Raw genomic sequence first — 13064 nt, forward strand, 5'->3', positions numbered from 1 at the left:
GACACGCGGTCGCGGGAAGAAGGCCAGAGGTCCCAGCAGCGTTCAAGGCCGCGCAGGGTACACTCCACGTACCCCTCCCGGTTCCACGCTGCGGCCAAGAAGCCCTGCCCCCACCTCACGCGGCTCTCCCGGCGACCAATAGAAAAGGTCCCCGGGCCCCCTCTGGGGGCGCTGCGGGCCCGCGCACGGCTTCTCAGCCAATGGGAACGGCCGGCTTCGTTCTCGCGGCGGGGCGGGGCGGGGCGCTGTCCCCGGACCGCGGGGGCGCCGGCGTGTACCCACGGAGTGTTTCTGTACCCACGGAGTGTTTCTGTACCCACAGAGCTTTCCTGCGAGCGTAGCCTCGGCTCCCATCGGGCGCAGCCGACGGATGATGGGGCGTCTGGGTGTCCGGCGCGGCCTGGAGTGGTTGCTGGGCTTCTACTTCCTCTCCCACATCCCCCTCACCCTGCTCGTGGATATGCAGGCATTGCTGCCGCCCGATCTCTACCCCGTCGAGGTGAGGGCGCCGTCGGTCCTGGCCGCCAGTCGCTGAAATTGGGGCCTCTCGGCGCAGTGGTTGCTCCGGCGTCTCCGTGGCCTCCACTGCTGGGGCCTCGCTGTCAGGGTTCCCTCCCGCATTTCTTGGGTCCCGCAGGCACTGCGGCCCTTCCTTACCCTTCGACTCGACTTCTTCCTCGGGGTTTTCTTTGTCTTCCAGCCGCTCTCCCCGAGGCTCCTGGGGGCAGACACCTTGCTCCTTTTAACTACGGTCCCCCTGGGTTTGTTGAGGCTCTCACACCCTAGCTCTGGTCAGTTGTCAATATTTGAGGGAAGTGGCCGAATTAACCAGTGTCTGAATCACACGCTGGATTTGTGTGTGTGGTTTTTTTGGGGTTTTTTTTTTGCTTTTCAGGGCCGCACACCCGGCATATGGAGTTTCCCAGGCTAGGGGTCCGATCGGAGCTGTAGCCGCTGGCCTACAACCACAGCCACAGCAACGCCAGATCTGAGCTGTGTCTGCGACCCACACCACAGCTCATGGCAATGCCAGATCCTTAACCCACTGAGCGAGGCCAGGGATTGAACCTGCATCCTCATGGTTCCTAGTGGGATTCCTTTCTGATGAGCCACAACAGGAACTTCTGGATTTGTTTTAAAGTTGTGTTTCTTGGGAGAGCTGTAAAAATGCAGGCTAATCCCAAAGAAATAATACAAGTAGAATTAGACCCGTTTAAAGGACATTCGCAGACCGTCCTTAGCAACTTCAAAAGCTTACCCTTTCATATTGGTCTTTAATTGGGTTTGAGGAAGAATGATCACCTGAGTAGAAATAGGCGGAAGCCCCATTTCCTGGTTGTTGGAGAACATTCTCCATCCCAAACTTTGCTTGAATGCTTTTTATTTCTTCACTTTTATTTTCATGTCTGGACCCTGTAACCTTCTATCACAGAATTCCAGTCCTCGGTTCCCTGCTTTTCCAATCTGTAGAATTGTGAGCAAGGGTGACTTGTCTACCAAAAGACTTGGTTTTGCCACCGATTCTCCCTAAATGCTTTTTCTCTGCAGAGCAGCGGTTCTTAACCTGACAGCCACAAACCTCTAAAGGGGTATGCAAAATTGTGTGCAGCTGGTGTTTTCTGTAGCTTCCATCAACTTTTCCAGGGGTCTGACCCTCCCAAAAAGTTACAGACATAGTGTGGTGTGTCTGTAGCTCCAACCCTAAACTGGGAAGATCTCTGACCGACCTTTTCCTGGGAAAAGTGTGGGTTGTGTGTGGCAAGAGCACTGGAACGCAGTCTGGGAACTTGGACCAAGAACCAGTTGAGTGTCTTGGGCAAGTCAGAGCTGTGTAGCTTCAGCTGTCAAGTAAGAGTTGAGTTAAATAACAAGCTCAGGAGTTCCCATTGTGGCGCAGTGGTTAACGAATCTGACTAGGAACCATGAGGTTGCGGGTTTGATCCCTGGCCTTGCTCAGTGGGTTAAGGATCGGGCATTGCCATGAGCTGTGGTGTAGGTCACAGACGCAGCTCAGATCCCGTGTTGCTGGCATAGGCTGGTGGCTACAGCTCCGATTAGACCTCTAGCCTGGAAACCTCCATATGCCGCCAGAGCGGCCCTAGAAAAGGCAAAAAGACAAAAATCAAGCTCAAACATACACAATGTGCATTAGTTTCCTATTGCTCCTGTAACATTACAAAAACTAAAATGGCTTGAAACAACATGAGCAGTTCCTGTTGTGGCTCAGCAGGGTATGAACCTGACTAGTATCGTGAGGATGCGGGTTCGATCCCTGGCCTCTCTTAGTGGGTTAAGAATCAGGCGTTGCTGTGATCTGTAATGTAGATCGTAGAGGAGACTTGGATCCTGTGTTTCTTTGGCTGTGGTGTAGGCCAGCAGCTGCAGCTCCAATTTGACCCCTAGCCTGGGAACTTGAACATGTTGCAGGTGCAGCCCTAAAAAACAAACAAAAAAAGCAGGGAAAGTATCTTTGGATTTTCCATTGTAATAGGAAGTTGTCTTATTTGTCATATTTGGCTTTGAAGGCACCATCTCTGAGTTAAACTCAACTACGTAGTGTGGAGAGCCCTTAGGCTTTGGGCTCTTTATTGAGCACAAAAAGGGCAGCCTTAACTCCCCTGCCCCCCTCCCCCCGCCATGGCAATGTCACCATGGATCCGTGTCTTTTTTGTGTGTCTTTTTAGGGCTACACCCACAGCACATGGAGGTTCCCAGGCTAGGGGTCAAGTCAGAGCTGTAGCCGCTGGCCTACACCACAGCCACAGCCAGGCCAGATATGAGCCGCAACTGCGACCTACCTCACGGCAGATCTGCATCTTTTGATTTGATGTGTACAAAGGTGGGGCCCAAGCTAGAGATGAGACCACTCACTCTTGACAGCCTAGAAGCTATATAGTTTGTGGTTTGGGGCAGTTTTTTCTACAAATATCCTCTCGTCTCCTAAAACGGGGAAATAAATACTTTAGAATGGGTTGGGGGGGGTTAAGAATGATCAGGAGCTTGAGATTTGGAGATTACCTAATTATCTAAAATTGCATCCTCACAGACGTTAGGTTTATTTCCTCCCCCCACCCCACCCCCAAAAAAGGAAATTCATTTCTGTGTTTGAGGAAATCTGGCCCTCGGAGCTTGCTGTGCTGTTGCTGGTGAAAGAACCAATGTCAGAATGGCTTTTACACGTGATTTCTTTACAAAGGTTATTGCTGGCAGATGTCAAGTCTGTGTGTTCATTCAGCAAACCAGGAGCCTACTAAGTGCCAGGTACTGTTGCTCTTGACAGTAGGCAGCACAACTGCACATGTGTTATCGCTGAGTCACAGGCAAATGCTTGGTAGCACACAGGCTGGAAGAGCTGAGCAGAACGAACACCTGAGTGAGAGCTAGTGAGTTTGTATCTAGGCTGCATCTCAAAAGCCAGCGGGGAGTGTGCCTGAAGCCAAGGGGGCTGGATACTGAGGGGCTCTTCCAGTGGGTTGGAGCTGCCGAGCCTGACCTGCCAGGTGGCTGCATTCATCGCGATCCCCATCTTTCCCCAGCTGAGAAACCTGTGCAAGTGGTATACCCAGGAGTTCAAAGACACTCTGCTCCAGAGCCCCCCAGCGTGGTTTAAGGCCTTCCTGTTTTGCGAGCTTGTGTTTCAGCTGCCTTTCTTTCCCTTTGCAACATATGCCTTTTTCAAAGGTTAGTAAATGGTGGGGAAATCCCATTTTTGCTCTGAAACCAGGTCCCAGGGATCTTTTGGGAAAGTTTCACCAACAGAGAGGGAGGAGTCTCTGTGTCGTGTGTGAGGCGATACAGGACCTGGTGGGCCGGGCTGGGAGAGATCTTGCCAGGAAACATTGATGTGGCCGAGCCTGGTGTCTGTGGTCGGCTGGACGTCCCTCGTACACAAGAAATCTGAGGCTGCTTTAAAGATTGGACTTGCTCCTTTCGGTTTCCCCCACAGAATTTTTGTGGGTTGCCTTTTGTTTTTCTGCTTTGGGTCGTGTCATAGTGGCTTATAAGCGGCAGCATCAAGCTGATTCCTGAAGCTTAACTTTCAAGTGCATTTTAGACCAGCCGGTTTAATGGGTAATGGCCATTTTACTGCCCTCGAGTTTTCCTGGATTAAGTTCCGCCCCCCCACCCTGCTCTTCAGCAGCCCCTGCGCTGGGGCTCCAGCTGTCATGTGCATGTGCACACTGGACACTGTTAATCACACCAAGTTTTCCATTTGTTTCCACCTGGGAAAGGAGGCAGAATGACTGAGCCAGAGGGAGCCCGCAGAGGGGGTGGAGGCTCTTGGGGAGCTCGGAGCAGATCTAACCCTTGTCTCTTTTCCTCCCCTGACCTCAGGAGGCTGCAAGTGGATCCGCACCCCTGCAATCATCTACTCAGTTCACACCATGACTACTCTGATTCCAATCGTCTCTACATTTCTGTTCGAGGATTTCTCCAAAGCCAGTTGTTTCAAAGGACAAGGACCTACGACTTTCCACGAACGACTACTCCTTCTGTCCGTTTACATCCCCTACTTTCTCATCCCTCTCATGCTTCTGCTTTTCATGTTGCGGAACCCCTACTACAAGTCTGAGGAGAAAAGAAAGAAAAAATGAGAGAAATAACCATGGGCCCAGTGGAAAAGTGCCCAGAGGGCGGTTTCCTGTTGGACCCAGTACCAGAAAACCTGTTCAGAACCCATGTTTTCAGTAGTATTTGAAACACACCAGCAGCAACACACATGAGCAGGACACTGGCGGGGGGGCACATCAAACCTTCACCTTCCAAGGGCGCTGGCACAGACTCATCACCTGAGGATGGGCAGAGGGCTGTGGGCTAGGGTATAGGGAAGTGCCAAAGCCCTCACCGTGTCCCTGCGCTCCACTGCAGGAATACTAAAAGCAGGAGAGACCAGAAACTAGATAAACTTCCAAGAAACATATTTGGCATCTTTGGCGTGTTCATGAGTCATGCGACCCACAGTACACGTGTGACTAATCCTTTGACTCATAATTTGTCTCAGCACAGCACTGATCAGCAAAATGAATAGTGGGACACCGCGGGCCATTTGTAGGTTTGAAATTATGGCTCCGTAATATTCACTAAAAACTTCCTTGCCCCCAGCCCTAGGTGGGGGGAGATATCCTATAAGCGGTTGAAACTTAGCTTTCCTTAAAGTTCATACCTGGCATGACTTTCAGAAGTGGGTCAAGCTGGAAGCTGTATTGTTTCTCTCTTAAACAGGTCGTCCCAGAAGAAGTTCTTGTAGTCTCCTAGTTTCTTCTCTTTCCATACCTTATTCTATTAGTTTTTACAGACCACCGAACATTAAGTTCCTTTATTTCTGGTGTCTCAGACCTGAGCTGGAGTTGTGCCTCGTACGGGGTAACTTGAGCTCACCTCATAGTTGAGTAGTTCCTTCCCGTCTTGTTCTCGAAGGGGATGGGGACGACGGCTGGGCATGGCAGGTGCAGCGCGTCCACACAGGTTCTCCTCACATGCCAGGACTGGGCATTCTGGTAGCTTGCTTTATGCTCGAGGCCAACTTAAAAGACTTGTGAACACACATGGGTAATGGTACACACTGGTCCTGGTGAGCTCCCCCTTTTTGCCTGTTTTGCTGACAAACCCTAATGGTCTGATTGTTGGGAGTATTGTCTGATTTGTGTGTCTGGTCCAAATAAAAGTAGGTGCTGACCACTGCCTGGTTTGTTTTGTGACAAGAGGCTAGAGAGTCCAGAGTTTTCTTAAAGAAAGGTTAAATGTACACCTCAGGGGCACTAGGAGATACATCAAGCCATTTGAAAACATTAATTTATTGCTTTGCCTTCCAAAGCTTTGCAAATTTACAAAAAAAACAACCCCCAAAATTTACAGGCTGCCAGGCTGCTCAGTTCAGACTGAAAATGCAAGAGGTGAGAACCTGGACCGCAATGGCTGCTGGGTGTTCACCTGCAGATACACACTGACATCTGGAAGAGGCTCCCCCAGATCTGTGCTACTGCCTTCAGAGATGCTGCATTCCTCACACCATCTCCCATGACACACTTGGGTCTTTAGTCAAGTCACTGGAATGGTACAAATGGTACAGAGGTCTTTTTGGTTTGGGTTGTGGAGTTTTTTTCCTTTTTTTTTTTTTTTTTTTGGTCCTCTTAGAAAATGAAATTTTTAGTTCATTTCTGAAAAATAAATTGGTCAATAAATTCATTTTGTTCTGCTTCTACTTTACACAAAGCTTCATATTCAACCCGATACCTGAAAAACAAAATTGTTAGAAGCCCTAAAAATGGATGAAATAAACCATGGGCTTAATTCTTCCAGAGAATACAGGTGATTTAGATGATTCCAAGAAATGGTGTGAGTTCAAAATGAAGTTAGTGAGGGCAAGAAAGAGAAATAAGAGGCAAAGCCCTACCAGGGGCCACTCATGAGAAGTCTCCAGCCCAGAGAGCCTGCCTTGCAGAGAGCCAGCCACCTCTGGACACTCGCTACCTGAACTTTCATGCTCTTAAACCACTATGGGGTGTTTGCTATTAATACATTTTCATCCCATCAAATGTAATTTTATTTTTATTTTTAAAATCCTTAAGTCAGGGTGACAAGACACTATTCCCGAGGGAACAATGATGAATAAGGACAAGAGGTGACCATTTAAGAAGGAAAAATAGAATGGCAGTTGAGTAAAGAACTTGCTTCACATCAAAACTTCTTACCTTTCAAGCTGCATTTTCTTTTCTGCTATTAGTGCCTGGAGTTGCTGCTGTTGGGCTTCTCTCTGCTTTGCTATAGATTTGAGCAAGTTCCGAGCACCAATGGCCTAGAAAAACACATTGCCAAAGAAGGTCCTGGCTTCATTAAAACCATCTTCAGGAGTTGCCGTTGTGGCTCAGAAGTCAACAAACCCGACTAGGAGCCATGAGGTTGTGGGTTTGATCCCTGGCCTCGCTCAGTGGGTTAAGGATCCAGCGTTGCCATGAGCTGTGGTGTAGGTCACAGACCTGGCTCGGATCCTGTGTTGGAGCTACAGCTCTGATTCGACCCCTAGCCTGGGAACCTCCATATGCCATGGGTGCCGCCCTAAAAAAAGCAAAAAACAAAAACAAAACAAACAAACAAACAAAAAAACCGTCTTCAGCATTAAGCCCTCAACTGGGGAAGGCATACCTGGGGACTATCCCAGTGCCCAGCAGGGGAAAAGTTGAGCCCCAGAGCTCTCAGAATAAGTCAGAAGAGGATTAACCTGATTCCAAAGTGTCCATGGAGGAGTTCCCTGGAGGCAGGGGGGTTAAGGATCTAGCATTGTCACTGCTGTGGCTGCAGGGTTCGATCCCTGGCCCAGGAACTTCCATATGCCATGGGTGAGGCTAAAATAAATTTAAAAAGATAAGCAATGACTAAAAGTATACTGGCATATAAGGATTCAACAGCAGGTTAACTGGATCAGAAACTTTTCAAAAAAATTTTATTGGAGTATAGTGGATTAGCTATATATATATATATATATATATATATACCTCCACTGTTTTTTTCTATACAAGTTGTTATAAACTATTGAGTTGATTTCCCTGAGCTCTACAGTAGGTTCCCATTAATCATTTATACAGAAGTGTGTATATGCTACTCTCATCAAGAATTTTTTTGAGGTATAAATAACATATTAGTTTCAGGTGTACAACATAATGTGATGTTTGTATAGGAATTGTTATTTAAAATCTTGTTTTAATTATAGAACGCCCCCCCCAAAAGTCAAGCGTGCAGAAGGATGAGAGGCTAGTGAGCCAGGGTTCCAGGACAAGATTAGACAAAACATGCTGATCTTACCTTCATCTTCTCATTTTCTGCTTCTTTTGCAAGTTGATCAACAAGCTCAATTAAACCACCAACTATTTTCTGAAACTGGCCGATTTCTTTGAGAGAAAGAACAAAAAAGTGTTTTATCTTCTCAGCATCACCACTCTCCCTCAGCATTCCACTGGTGTAGGAAGGCAGGGCTAATTGTCCCTTCTAATTTGTCAAAAAAAGTTTGATATCTGCCACCCTTGGTCTGAACCTAGAGAAGGGTGGCTAGGTTCCCAGAGCTGGACTGGGACATACTTGGATCTTGAGTCCCCACTGGCTCAGGACATGAACGCTGCCTCTAGACAAACCACAGATCAGACACCAGATCTCAGTTAACAGTCGGGTGGGGGCTTTCCTTCTGTGACAAGAACTATTAAAAAACTCAAAGCATTTAAGGACATAATCACCCATTTGCCTTTTTTCAAAGTCCCTGGGTGTGGTGGAACCCCATGTTATTTTAAGAATAAACTAAGGCCCAGAGGGTAGAACAACATGAAGCTATGAAAAGACTGGCCAGAGAACCCAAGCTACCTTCACCAGTCAAGCTCTCTGTATAGCCTATGGAGCCCCTGGGAGGCTCAGAAATCCCTGCCTAGCTCTGCTCCATATTCACTGCTACTGCATGTGCCTGGCTGCTGGGACAGGAGCCATTCTGGCTATCTCAAGCTAAAAAAAAAAAAGACTTCATTGAGCCTGTTGAACTGCCTTTAGAAACTCAGTTAATCAACTTTTACTCCAAATAATGGCAAGTCTGCCACCAAGAACACTATTTCTCCCAAGAAATCAAATCATAACTCCATTTCCCACCCCTAAGACACAGTTCTGAAGTTTTAAGGTTCTTGAGCTGGCAGATCTAAACAAACACCCTCCTCTCCCCATGGCAGTGTTTATTTTGATTGGTGCTCTGAGATTGCAGGAGAGCAGAAGAGGGCAGGCAGCCAAGGTGGGTAGCATATGGGATTCATAAAGGCCAGGGCCAAGAGCTGCAGTCAGGGGTGGGGGTGGGGCACAGTTGGAAGAGCTCCAAGCTAAAGGCACCGTGTCTCCCCACACGACACTCACTGTCGACAAAGTCCTTGCACTCTTCTTTGAGCTCTATGGTCTGCTGGGTAACCTCTGGGTCCAACACCCGCAGCTTGTTCAGTTCATCAAAGTGCAGCCCTGCTTCACCCAGGATATCCTTGGCCATAGCTGTAAAGAAACCAGCCCCAATCCCGATCATTGCCCAGCCACCCAAGGAAATGCCTGCTTCCAGCCCAGCCCCCAGTCCTGGCCCCGGACACCAGAGCGAGAAACCCAGAGGCTCCAAAGGCTTCCCCTTCCCTCTGCCTCCGCCTCTCTGAGTCTCACCTGTTTCCCTTCCGGCTTCCCTAGAGAAGTTCTGCTCTGAAGGGGTGACAGTAGCAGCCAGGAGGAGGAATGTCATAGGAGCAAGGGTCAGGAAAGAATAAAGTCCGGTTGCTTGTCACAGGCATCGTTCACTGAACACACATTTCTTGAGTGCCTACTACATGCCAACACTGCTAGATGCTTGGGGCAAAGATGAGTGCAACATGGTGCCCGCCCTGGAGGAGCACAGAGTTTAGCTGGAGGAAGACAGACATATGCACTGAAAAATCATACCATGTTAAGTGCATTTACAGGTACATCACTAAAGTGCTGGAGGAGACCAGAACAGCTAACTTGGGGTAAGGAAGTGATACATGAACTGAGTTGTGAGCCATAAGTATACTCATGTATCTCCAGTTATGAACCCAAAAGGACATAAAAGAGCTTTTCGAATGCAGTACTGGAACAATACGAAAAGCAAGTAAAAGAGAAAATCTGAGTGAATTAAAAATTAGGGGTAAAAAAAATAAGAAGCCAGGTGTAAGAATTTTGCCCCCAATGTATGCCACAGGTACAATGGCCTGAACTGGGACCTAAAGTTGAGTCAGTCTTTTTCCAGCAGAAAACACAAAAAGGAATGACGTATCCACAAGAACATACCAAGTACGGAGGTCAAGGAAAGGCATTCCGAGCAGAGAAAACAGCCTGGACAAGAGCATGAAGCCACTGGAAGGGCCTATCGGGCCTAGAAGATGAAAGGACAGAGGATGAAGCTGGAAAGCTTGATGGAACCAGATCAGAAAGACCCTCTATGCTAAGTAAAAGAGTTTGGGTTTTTTTTCCCGGAAGCAAGGGAACCAACAGAGATATCTTCTACCTTTCCAGGGCACCCTGAATTCCTGGTCCAAAAGATGCCTCAACTTTCTGGGTAGGAAACACTGATTTCCTTCTAATTCAAAAAGTTTAAGTAAGGGAGGGAAAAACACATCCAACACCGTGTGGTCCAACTTATACGCGTCTGGCTGTACACAACTGTGGTCCAGAGCCTTTAGCCTCACTGGAGTCCACTCAAGTAAGTAAGCTAGCATCTTCCTTTTAAAACATTTTAGTCATCCAAAGCTTCCTTATAATTGGGCTTTTTAAAAAGCACTGTCACCTTTTTTTTTTTTTTTTTTTTGTCTTTTTGCCTTTTCTAGGGCCGCTCCCGCGGCATATGGAAGTTCCCAGGCTAGGGGTCCAATCGGAGCTGTAGCCGCCAGCCTACGCCAGAGCCATGGCAACGCAGGATCCGAGCCACGTCTGCAACCTACACCACAGCTCACGGCAATGCTGGATCCTTAACCCACTGAGCAAGGGCAGGGATCGAACCCGCAACCTCATGGTTCCTAGTCAGATTCGTTAACCACTGCGCCACGCAACCTCATGGTTCCTAGTCGGATTTGTTAACCACTGCGCCACGACAGGAACTCCATTAGGAACTGTAAACTTATCTTAAATATGTAACAAAAGATGTTAGAATAGGAGGCTCAGTTTTGCTTATACCACAACACAAGTCAAGGTCTGGTGAAAGGCGCTGAGAGAAGCACATTAAAAAAATAAATAAAAATAAAAAGAACTGTCTCCCCATTTGTCCTAGTTACACATATAGTCTGAACACTAACACCTAACAGGTGATTTACCAGAACAGCTGCTCTAGAAAGCTTCAAGTAATCTGCGCGCACAAAGGTACTTCCACTTCCACTCCCTTCTAAGAGCGTGGATTTATTCACAAACATCTACTGAGTCCCTGCTCTGGGATAAAGGAGTGAAGAAAATGCCTTAATTCTTTAGTTTCTGACCTCTGGACAGACGGTCCAATCACAAACTGTGATCATGGTATGAGGAAAAGCACATGTTGCTATGTGAAGCCATAGCAGGAGGACATAATTCATATGTAAACAAAATTACATAAAAACTTATACACAAAATTCTTCTAAAATGTGACATTTGGGAGTTCCTGTTGTGGCTCAGCGGGTTAAGAACCTGACGTTGTCTCTGTGAGGATGCAGGTTCGACCCCTGGCCTTGCTCAGTGAGTTAAGGATCCCCAGCAATGGGATCACAGATGCAGCCTGGATCCCATGTTGCCATGGCTGCAGGCATAGGCCTCAGCTGCAGCTCGGATTCCACCCCTAGCTCTGGGAACTTCCATATGTCACAGGTGCAGCCATAGAAAGAAAAGAAGTGACACTTAAAATGAGACCTAAAGGATGTTCAAAAGCTTGCCAAGTGAAGCAAGGAGGAGGTATTCCAGGCAGAAGGGAAAGCTTGTGTGAAGACTGGAAGACTCTGAGGCTGTAAAAAATTTAACGTGTTCCAAAAGCTGAAAGGCTAGTATGGTTGAAACACTGAGCAAGGGGGAGAGAATGAGATGGGGCAAGATGGGGAGGCTAGCACTGGATGATGAAGGGCTCTGAAAGCTGCGGTAATGAGCCTACATTTTCTCATAAAGGTAGCCAGAGGATTCTAAGCAGAGTGGCATCATCAAATGTGGCTTTTGGAGATCAATGACCCAGGATGGAGAACGAGCTGGGGGGGAAAAGAGATGGGGCTTCTCCTATTTGTTCATCACTGCTACCCTAGCATCTAGCATAGTGCCTGCATAGAACTTGCACTCAGCAAATGTTTGTGGTATGAATGACTGCTAAAACAGAGCAGGCTAGGAGTTCCCATTGTGGCGCAGCAGAAACCAATCTGACTAGGAACCATGAGGTTGAGGGTTAGATCCCTGGCCCCTCTCATTGGGTTAAGGATCCCACGTGTTGAGGTGAGCTGTGGTGTAGGTGGCAGATCCGATCTGGTGTGGCTATGGCTGTGGCTGTGGTGTAGGCGGGCAGCTGTAGCTTCGATTCAGCCCCTAGCCTGGGAATCTCCATATGCGGCGAGTGCGGCCCTAAAAAGAGTCAAGAAAAACAAAAACACCAGAGCAGGCTATTACAGTAACCAAGGCTTGGAGCTGAAGGAAAGTGTTCCGAATTGTTTGGTAAAGTCGAGTTGATAGGACTTAGTAAAGGATGAATGAAAGTAGGGGTTTGGAGAGGAGTGAAGGAGAGTCAGGTAAGATTCCCATGCATCTGGCTTGAGCCAGATGTATGGTTGGAAGGGATGGTTGAATGAGATGGATCGGGCCTGAAGAAGTGGAGGGAGAGGGTTCGCAGCCGACTACCGGATTCTCTCCCAATTCCCACCGCACGCTCATCTGAGGAACACTGGGTATAAAGGCCGAATTGAGTTCCCTGAAGATGAGGAGGACGTCGCGCTCTCGTCCCCCCACCATCCCCACCACCACCCTGGCTCTGGCTCTACGCTGGCCGCTACCTCCACCCGCGCGGTGTGGAGAAAGTTAGGAAAAGCTGGGTGATGGGGCTGGTTGTCTTCACTACGTAAACTCCTTGAACTTATCTGAGCCGCAGTTTCCTCCTAGGAGAGTTGCGAGCGTCAGAGCGAAAAGCTCGAGGCCCAAGCCCGGGTAAAACCGCTCCCAGAGTCGGGAGGAATTCCCACATTTCTTTCGCCCTGGGACTGCTTTTCCTCGGGGCGCGGGCCTGTCAGGCTCTTCCTGCCCCGGGCCCATCCCCGACCCGAAGTCACAGCCTACCTGTCCACCCCGCAGCGGCAGCGCCTGCGGCTCAGGCTGAGGTCCGTAGGCAACTCCCCTCTCGCGTCAGGGCAGCCGGTACCCAGTCAGCCAGCTTGCCTCAGCCGCTGCCACGGCTACAAGACCTGTTTACGCCTAACGTCACTTCCGGGCACAGGAAGCACTTACGCCCACCCAGCTGGCAGAGCATGCTGGGAGACAGAGGCCTGGGAAGAGGGATGGCTGCCTACAAGACCCAGAGGTCTTTGCGCCGGAAAGTCGGCCTGAAGTAGGTGTACGCT

At 48.7% G+C, this 13064-nt stretch overlaps 2 protein-coding genes across 11 annotated transcripts; one reads left to right on the forward strand and one right to left on the reverse strand.

Annotated features, from left to right (window-relative positions):
• The first annotated feature begins 231 nt into the window (after window positions 1-231).
• On the forward strand, window positions 232-5679 carry TMEM97 (transmembrane protein 97). Its single transcript, XM_021067476.2, has 3 exons — window positions 232-499; window positions 3537-3681; window positions 4336-5679. Exons 1-3 carry the CDS (start codon window positions 371-373, stop codon window positions 4593-4595), a joined length of 534 nt encoding a protein of 177 aa, XP_020923135.1. The 5' UTR covers window positions 232-370; the 3' UTR covers window positions 4596-5679.
• A 96-nt stretch (window positions 5680-5775) lies between these two features.
• On the reverse strand, window positions 5776-12920 carry IFT20 (intraflagellar transport 20). 10 transcript variants are annotated; one of them, XM_084985735.1, is made up of 7 exons: window positions 12784-12920; window positions 9808-9892; window positions 9169-9204; window positions 8881-9009; window positions 7801-7886; window positions 6693-6796; window positions 5776-6047 (listed from the first exon to the last, which is right to left on the reverse strand). In XM_084985735.1, exons 4-7 carry the CDS (start codon window positions 9005-9007, stop codon window positions 6005-6007), a joined length of 360 nt encoding a protein of 119 aa, XP_084841861.1. In that variant the 5' UTR covers window positions 9008-9009; window positions 9169-9204; window positions 9808-9892; window positions 12784-12920; the 3' UTR covers window positions 5776-6004. The 10 variants fall into 10 exon arrangements, with proteins under 10 accessions (XP_084841861.1, XP_005669147.1, XP_003358216.2 ...); XM_005669090.4 differs by having other exon boundaries at window positions 5776-6234; XM_003358168.6 differs by having other exon boundaries at window positions 5776-6234; window positions 9169-9383.
• Between the last annotated feature and the right edge of the window lie 144 nt (window positions 12921-13064).

Source organism: Sus scrofa, chromosome 12 (genome assembly GCF_054392235.1).
Source record: "Sus scrofa isolate SSC_HxYL_T2T_F1_AM1 chromosome 12, Sscrofa_HxYL_maternal_Yorkshire_Landrace_v2.0, whole genome shotgun sequence".
NCBI classification, from domain to species: Eukaryota; Metazoa; Chordata; class Mammalia; order Artiodactyla; family Suidae; genus Sus; species Sus scrofa.

Coding starts and splice junctions, on each gene's coding strand:
- TMEM97 (XM_021067476.2), top strand. CDS start 371: ATGATGGGGCGTCTGGGTGTCCGGCGCGGCCTGGAGTGGTTGCTGGGC. Junction 500..3,536: donor CCGATCTCTACCCCGTCGAG/GTGAGGGCGCCG, acceptor ATCTTTCCCCAG/CTGAGAAACCTGTGCAAGTG. Junction 3,682..4,335: donor AACATATGCCTTTTTCAAAG/GTTAGTAAATGG, acceptor CCCTGACCTCAG/GAGGCTGCAAGTGGATCCGC.
- IFT20 (XM_003483066.5), bottom strand. CDS start 9,244: ATGACATTCCTCCTCCTGGCTGCTACTGTCACCCCTTCAGAGCAGAAC. Junction 7,887..8,880: donor GTGCAAGGACTTTGTCGACA/GTGAGTGTCGTG, acceptor TTTCTCTCAAAG/AAATCGGCCAGTTTCAGAAA. Junction 6,235..6,692: donor AAGAAAATGCAGCTTGAAAG/GTAAGAAGTTTT, acceptor TTTGTTTTTCAG/GTATCGGGTTGAATATGAAG.